This window comes from Chenopodium album, chromosome 2, assembly GCF_948465745.1.
Source record: "Chenopodium album chromosome 2, dcCheAlbu1.1, whole genome shotgun sequence".
Lineage (NCBI taxonomy): Eukaryota > Viridiplantae > Streptophyta > Magnoliopsida > Caryophyllales > Amaranthaceae > Chenopodium > Chenopodium album.
In genome coordinates, this window is record NC_137835.1 from 80,852,369 (window position 1) to 80,860,941 (window position 8,573).

Genomic DNA, 8,573 nt, shown 5'->3' on the forward strand with positions numbered 1-8,573 from the left:
ATTTTATCTTATTTCAAATAAGTTCGCATATTAAGATAAATTCGCATACGTTTAGATATAAGTAAGAGTTTCGCAACATCGTAAGTAATCTCAAATAATACAAGTGTGGATACGTTTAAATAATTTACTTTCGGAAAAAATAAGTTTAACAAAACGAAGCCTAATCTAAAGGATAACTCGGTCTTTTTGAAGAAGTTTCAACTTGCAGTAGCCAACAGACACATGGATACCCATTCTTTTGTCAAAAACATTTATTATTGGTCGTTGTACGTAGTACCTTTTAGTGTACCCTCAAGGAGAGGGATAACCAGCCAGAGATGGGCTCTTTGCTAGAAGAGTTTGGCAAGTTTTCCCATAAAAGTTTGGCTTTTGCTATTTACAGACTATATTACTTACTAGGATATGTTTTTCTGTTTGCCTCAATCAAGGTTAATTTTGTGATGGTAGGACAATGCTTGGGACCTAAATTTAATGCATGCTTACTGCAATATTGGGTTGGCATGAAAAATACACCTAGCCAAAACAAAAGTGAAAGTAATTCCCCATCTCATACTCTCATTTCCTTTCAGGATGTACCAAACAATCAAACATGCCCTATTATACACCTAAACGCCTTAAAAAGCCTCGTTAAAAATTAAAATCGAGTATTAATGCTCGAAAGGGATGAAAATATTAACCTTCATCTGTCGGAGTTCAAGAATTGATTTTATCCATGGATCGCCACAATGCATTGCTAGAAAATGGTATGGAGTACAGTTTATATTTGACGGGTAGAAATTGAGATATTGTTACATTAGTATTAATACTTAAAAGCATGGAGTGATAATTACGGTACTAAGACTATTAAGCACCATTCCAACAGTTTGTGTCACGCTATCACTCAATCAAGCAGAGAGAAACTGGCCCGGGTTTTTCTTTAGCCACAAATTTTAGATTTTTCATGATGTATCAAAGTCATGTATGTAGTTTGTGATCGTGAATCCTGGCTAATCTACATGATAAGATTTTGTCTCTTTGAGGAAGCTACAACAGGTCAACAGCAAACAAAAATATAATGAGTGGCCTTGTTTGGATGAGGAAGATGGCTAGTTCCCAGTTGGATAGAGACAATTAGAAGAGTCACCAACAACTAAAGGAATGTCTTTATAATTACCTAGTAATTTATCAATTTGCCTCAGTAAAGGTAATTTTTGTGATGGAATAATGATCGGAGGAAACCTTGATCATTTTCGAGGATGAGGAACACTCGAATAATAGGGGGCTGTTTTTGAGTTAGCAATGCACTACTGTTTCTAACACACGCACACACGAGTGTTTCTTGAATGATATAAGTAGATGTACATCCTGTCGAAAATTTATAAAATCCCCCTTATGATCAAACTGTAAGTAACCAAACTAGGACTCCACCAAACACATAAAGGGGGCAATAATACACCAGCCACCAGGGAGGGGGTGGAGAGGCCACCACCTGGTAAACACAATAATTTAAGTTCAGAGTTCAGATACAGAAAAATACAGATACTGTAACATCTTCATGAATGAGTGTCAACCAACTTACCCAGCCAAAGGGTACAGAGAGCTGTACAAGAGACTTGACCTTTCAACCAGTTTTCATCTTCATGACTAAAATCACACAATCTTGAATCCCGAAATCTAAAACTCAATCAAGAGGCAGGATCTCAATTCCATGGACAATGAGTCCGGACTTGTGTAAACCTACCTCTGTTCCCATCAGTGTCATTTCTAATACGGCAACATTATCACCTACCCGGTTAAAGTATTTCCCCATGTCTATCTTTATCCATCTATGACCACTATCTCTTCGATGCTCAAAAGCTTCTTCTCCCTCAACATCATCAAACATATCATCACTTTCGGGTGCCTTGAGATAAAAGGTTTTCGAGGTATCATAGCCACTACCTCCAATATATGCACCGTTAGTATCAATCTTTGAAACGAAAACCTTGACAGGACAGACATCAAAACCACGAGACCAAGCCCCAAGCATGAAAGAAAAGTACATGTGGTACGTAGTGTCTGGAGAGAGTAGTTGTGTGCTAATTCTCGCTGTTATGTAGAGCTCAGCCACTCCTAATAGTTCTGCCACCTCTGGGAACCTATTAGCACATTATAAGTGAGAGAAAATTTGTAAGCTGTTCTTTTCATAGAAAGTCATTAAAGCTCTGTTTGGTTGGGAGGTACAAATTTCATTGAAACATCAACTGAGCACACAATTCCTTTTCTTTTCCATTAATTTTATAATGTCTGCGAAGAGAATATCTTAACGCATTAACTGATTTAATGTCTGAGTACAGTTTAAGAATATCTCCAACAAAAAATGTCTCACAGAAATCTCTATAATCCTTTCACTAGATTTCTTATTAGGTGTATGGTGTATCTAATGTAATAAGACAAAATACAATAGTTCATCAACAAAATAAGTGGTCCACTTTATGTCCCCTTTAAATTGTTGCCACATTTGGAGTACATGCTCTCAAATGCACCAATTAGTTTGCCTTTTGCAAAACCAATCAATTTGCAGTAAATTGTTACATGACCTAAGCTGTGTTATGTGCATGCATAATATCTCAATTGAGAAAAGAGGAGAAACAGAGAAATACCTGGACTCAGGTAAGGGTTTCCACCTCCAGCAACGGGAATTCTCACCCGATGTAATTGCAAGTTCTCTGGCACCAAGCATATAACATTTCTTCCCAGTCCATTTGTCCAATGAAAAGCTCTACAAAAGAAAATTGCATCCAACAATATGTTATACCAAGAAGCAAGTAATTCAGGGGTTCGCTTATGTATCATCATGTAAGCAGGAAGAAAGTCTTCATTTATACATGGCATAATGCAAATATTCCAATCAAAACAACAAACAAAACGTGATAGCTACACCCCCAGAAAATCACTCAATCTCGCTTAATCCCCTCTTTGATTAATCGAGTGTAACCAATCAACCTCTGATATGGAGATTTATTGCGAGTATTAGTCTATTAGAATTAACAAATAAACCGTTGAGGGATTGAGTTAATCTCGGGGTTTGGCAGAAAATCACAAATTTCATTCCCCATAAGGGCTTAGCATGTTTCATGATTCCTAAGCCTCTACAAATATTACAATTTCATTGATAACAATTCACTAAACTCCGATAGATATAGAAGGTATCTACCAATCTCCGAGATTAATTTATTGATCACCATCTCTCATTTGCCAGCTATCAAAGAGTAATTATATAAACATACAAGTACACAAGATTTAACTCTCTAATTTCATCTTACTACAAAAACCAAAAATTGCAATTTCTTCACAGTAAACAATCTCTTACTTACACAAATTGTACACCTAAACCAATTAAAACTCTACTTTTCTGATGATCAAAACCAACATCTTTTGTTCAAAATTTCGAGTTCTGACATTACATCAAAACAATCAAGAAAAATGTCCACTAGAAATTCACAATCCTGAGCAACTTAACTCATGTGTGATTACACATTTACACTTATAAATATCTTATGCAACCTCACAGTCTTGAAATTTCCATCAAAATTAAAAAAAAAATATATATCCCAAATTTCACAAGAACAAACCCTAATTATCCTAAACCTTCCACATTACAATTAAATGGTATGGCAAAAGGATCAAATCAACAAAAGCCTCAATTATAACCCTTAATTGACATATTATCAAGGAATCAACTACCCCTTTTTCTCCTTATAATCAAATTGTACAAAATTAAGCAATTTAGGGGAAAAAAAAAATCATTTCCAAAAAAACCCAGAAAATAGACATTGAGAATTAGCTAAAAATTTACCTTTTGCTCATCTTCTAAGAGGATGAAAGAACGGCAAAGATGGAGGACGATGAGCTTAGTAGAAAGGGAAGAAGAAGACCGTTGGATGAAAGGGTGGTAATCGGACGGCAGAAATTTCTCCCAAACTAAATCGGATTTAGCAATGGAGTTGAAAAATTTGCAGACAAGAGAAGAACGAAGAACATAGAAAGGTGAAGTGAGTGAAAGGATGTGAGAGAGACATCCTTCTGGTAAATCTAACAAATTCATACCTCTCTTATTACTTTCTCTCTCCTCCATTTTAGAGAGTTTTTGATCAAGTAGATGTTTTTATTGGTGGAAAAGAAGGTTTTTTTTTTTTTTTTTATTATTATTTTTTTTTAATTTTTTTTTTTTATGATGACCAAGAACATTGCTTCATCTTTAATTTGTTTTAGTCAACTTCACGCTTGTTTTTTTAGGGGGTGTTTGGTGCTTTGGTTCACTATAGAAGAATCAACAAACACATATCCCTAATTCCCTTTTGGACTTTCCGTTTATACTTTGACTTATTTTTCTTCATAATTTTCATGTCCGAGTGGGCCCATCTCAAAATTCAAAGCAATGATCTCTAATGTAATCGTTGTATCATGCACTACATATACGAAATTTTATACTAGTACCCCGTGTGTTTATATGTGATACAATTAGACTTGACAAATTTGATCCATAATCAATTGCCTTGAGATAGAAAGCCTTTGAGGCATCATATGCACTAATGTGTATCGATCCTCGACACACAAACCAAACATAAATGAATTAAAACCTTTCAGGTAAGCTCCAATACTTCAAGTGTGAAAGAGAAGTACATTCGGTAAGTCATGTTGGATGTGAGAAAATGTGTGCTTAATACCCTGGTAGTGTGTACGTATTCTCAAGATTTCAAGTTAATATTCTTGATAAACAATCAAAATATACCTCACTAGAATTATCGACTATAGTTATATAATTTTTCAAATTCAATTTATTAAAATTTCGGTAAAATTATACACTTTTGTAAGCCATTGAATCTCTTTGACTCGATCACTTTTGAATTTTATTATAACATTGTCACTTGCTACACATGTTTATGGAGGAGATAACTTGCAATTTTTCGAAGAAGAGTGGGAGTTGGAAGAGAGGTATTTATGTGATCAACGTTGACATTGTGGTTTTATGATTAATGTCAAGATGTTGTTCGCATGTTTTACTTTGGGCTTGGGCTTGGGCTTGGGCCTGGAATAATTGTGATTTCAATGACCTTATAAGAAGAGTTTAGGTCAGCATCTTGGTCCAGATAATATGATAGTAGTATCATGACTATTATCGGGCTTGGGCCTGGAATAATTGTGTTTTTTTTACTATGTTAATCCTTTTATACTCTCTCTTAGTTTATCCACTTTTTTTTAATCTATCTATTTAAGTACTCTATCGCCTTTTCCTACCTTTTTCTTATACCCACTCGCTATACTAATATTTTCTTTTCAATTATCTTAATTTAAGTGCAACCAATTAATGTTAAAAACTTACAAATTACAGAGGTAATAAACAGTACATACTCCATAATACCTACAAAGTAATGGTCGGCATGAAGATAGATCACTAAAGATTTCACTAAAAACGTTGTCAACGATTCCAAAATATATATGTCAGCCTTTGTTTTATTTTTGGATATTCAAAACATACAATTATTACTACTAGTACTCCAGTACGTACTCCTTATTACGTACTTTTTTAAAATGTAAGATAAATAATTAAATATACTAACTAGAGTTGATCATGTACAACATTAATAATATGATCAACAATCTAGAAAAAAAATAATTCATATCGATTCATTATAAAACGTACAAACGCCAAACGCCCCCTTATAATACACAGTAATTTTTTGTGACGGATTTCATATTTATACCACCTTTGTTCTTTCTACATATAAAAAAGAGGAGCAAACACGGCAAAAAATATGTATGTATGAGTATGACTTGAACATTTTGGTAATGATCATATATTCATGATATCAACTCATGTAGTCTTGCACATACTCTTGTAGCCTCCACTCCAATTCTTGAACTTCGAGCCTGAATATATATGTATATATTTTTTGTGGTTATAATTGAAAGAAAAAATTAAAATTCGTGATAACGTAATTCTAAAAATGGTAGGTTTTCTCATACAAAAAATGTGAGTATTTTGGTAAACATATCATACAAATGGGTATACTAGCTTGAGACAACATATCCTATAATTCCTAACTATTCTCATTAGTCAAAAGTAGTCACTATTGGTCTATTGCACATTCAAATATGTCCACTACTGGTTACAGAAGATGAAAATGACATGATTTTCATACGATCTCCATCAAGTTAACAATATTATGACTAGAAATTTAAGAATGGGGCACTGGAGGTTGATTGGTATAGGCCCGACTTTCATGACCCAACTTCACGGTCAACACTATGGACTGTAGTTTTTTTTTTTTTTTTTTGGAACCGGTATCTATAATTTAAGTTTTGACTTTAATTTGTATCATTTAAAAAAATGTATGACCCGTAAATACTAAATTAAAAAAATCGTGAGGATTAAGGTCTAGGCAGGGATCTCTACACTAAATAAATAAATAAATAATGAAAAAAAAAAGTCTAAAGGGTTAAAAATTACAAGTACCTTACAATGGAGAGTGTGCAAAGCCATATTCCCAGTATTATTAGAAAAAGTAGCATTGACTACTTCAGCTCCTTCTTCCTCAAGAACCCTAATCACTTCATGTAACTTGATATTATGTTCCAATTCCAACATAAGTTGCACCTCTAAACAACTACCCAAGTCTTTAACTTTGATAATAGGTAATGATAACCCCGAATTCGACATCGTTGCGTCAGAATTATTATTATCTGAAGCAGTAGTGTTTGGTTCATTAGATGATGTCCCTTCTTCGTCGTTAACCGTCATTTGTAGTAGTTCCTCCTTTCTCTTTGATAAGTTGTCAACTCTCTCCCTCAACTTCACTATGTAATCTTGTTAAACCAAGCACAAATTCATCAATAATATTTACTGTGTATTTCATTAATCACCATAGCTTCAATACATGTATATATAATACTAGGATAATAATACCCTATATTCTATCATATCTTTTCAGAAGATATATTTTCCTAAAATATGCACAATAATATCATAACAATAATATCCTAGATATACTAGGATATCCCCAATACCCCCCCTCAAGTTGGAGCATACGGATCATAGATGCCCAACTTGCGGAGTAAAAAATCAAACTTGACTTTTCCTAAAGCCTTCGTGAAAATGTCAGCCAACTGAAGCGTCGTAGGCACATACGACGGCTTTATAAGACCTTCTTTAATTGCATCTCTGACAAAATGACAGTCAGCTTCAATATGTTTTGTTCGCTCATGAAACACCGGATTTTTCGCAATATACAATGCCGACTGACTATCACAATATAGGTGCATGCCACTATCATGTCGCACACCTAAATTTCTTAAAAGTCTCCTCAACCACTTCAATTCACGAGAGCAAGCAGACATAGATCTATACTCTGCTTCGGCAGAGCTCATAGCAACCGTAGGTTGTTTCTTGGTCTTCCATGACACAGGAGAGAGACCAAGAAACACGAACCAACCAGTCAACGAACGCCGAGACAACGGACAACTCGCCCAATCCGAATCACACCATCCTTCTAACTGTAGAGCACTATCAGACCTCAGCAGGATCCCCTGACCTGGACTCTTCTTCAAGTATCTCACAACTCGCAGGGCAGCATCCCAGTGCTCTACCCTCGGACTCTGCATAAACTGAGACAAAATATGCACAGAGTAGGCCAAGTCTGGCCTAGTGACAGCTAAATAGATTAAACGTCCAATAAGACGTCTATACTTCTCTACATCACCCAAAAAATCCCCATTTGCCAGAGCTAACCTGTGGTTCTGCTCCATGGGAAAATCTGCTAGTTTTGCGTCAAGCAACCCTGTCTCTGTAATAATGTCTAAGGCATATTTTCTCTGGCACATGAAAATACCCTGCTTGCTACGGGCTATCTCTATCCCCAAAAAATATTTCAAAACACCCAAGTCTTTCATCTTGAAGCAATTCCCTAAATATGTTTTGAATGATAACAAAGCAGATTTATCATTCCCTGCAACAATCAAATCATCAACATAAATAAGTACGTTAAGTTGCATTTCCCCCCTTGTCAGAGTAAAAAGGGAATAATCATAATATGACTGTTTAAAGCCATATTTCTTCAAAGCTGTTGTCAGTTTTGCAAACCAACACCGAGGAGCTTGCTTCAAGCCATACAACGACTTCTTCATTCTAAATACTTTCCCGGAATTATTTTTGTCAAAACCAGGTGGAATTCGCATGTACACCTCTTCCTCCAAGTCACCATGTAAAAAGGCATTATGAACGTCCATTTGATGAACTTCCCAATTCTTCACTGCTGCAACCGCAAGAAATGTTCTAACAGTCACCATTTTTGCCACGGGAGCAAATGTCTCGTTGTAATCTAAACCTGCAACTTGATGATTGCCAAATATCACAAGTCTAGCCTTCAATCTTACGAGATTCCCATGCTCGTCGTACTTCTCTTTGTAGACCCATTTACTCCCAAGTGCCTTTTTACCACGAGGTAAATCTTCCAAAACCCAGGTGCCTTGCTCTTCAAGTGCTCGAATCTCATCGGCCATCGCCTTCCTCCATCCTTCATGCTTCATAGCTTCTTTAAAATTTTTCGGCTCAT

At 35.4% G+C, this 8,573-nt stretch overlaps 1 protein-coding gene across 3 annotated transcripts; it reads right to left on the reverse strand.

Moving 5' to 3' along the window:
* Positions 1-1,314: 1,314 nt before the first annotated feature.
* On the reverse strand, positions 1,315-6,824 carry LOC145602886 (putative F-box protein PP2-B12). 3 transcript variants are annotated; one of them, XR_014104640.1, is made up of 4 exons: positions 6,479-6,824; positions 2,622-2,740; positions 1,559-2,117; positions 1,315-1,468 (listed from the first exon to the last, which is right to left on the reverse strand). XR_014104640.1 is itself a non-coding variant. In XM_081659040.1 (3 exons), exons 1-3 carry the CDS (start codon positions 6,761-6,763, stop codon positions 1,661-1,663), a joined length of 861 nt encoding a protein of 286 aa, XP_081515166.1. In that variant the 5' UTR covers positions 6,764-6,824; the 3' UTR covers positions 1,315-1,660. The 3 variants fall into 3 exon arrangements, 2 of the variants coding, with proteins under 2 accessions (XP_081515166.1, XP_081515175.1); XM_081659040.1 differs by having other exon boundaries at positions 1,315-2,117; XM_081659049.1 differs by lacking the exon at positions 6,479-6,824 and adding an exon at positions 3,818-4,188 and having other exon boundaries at positions 1,315-2,117.
* Between the last annotated feature and the right edge of the window lie 1,749 nt (positions 6,825-8,573).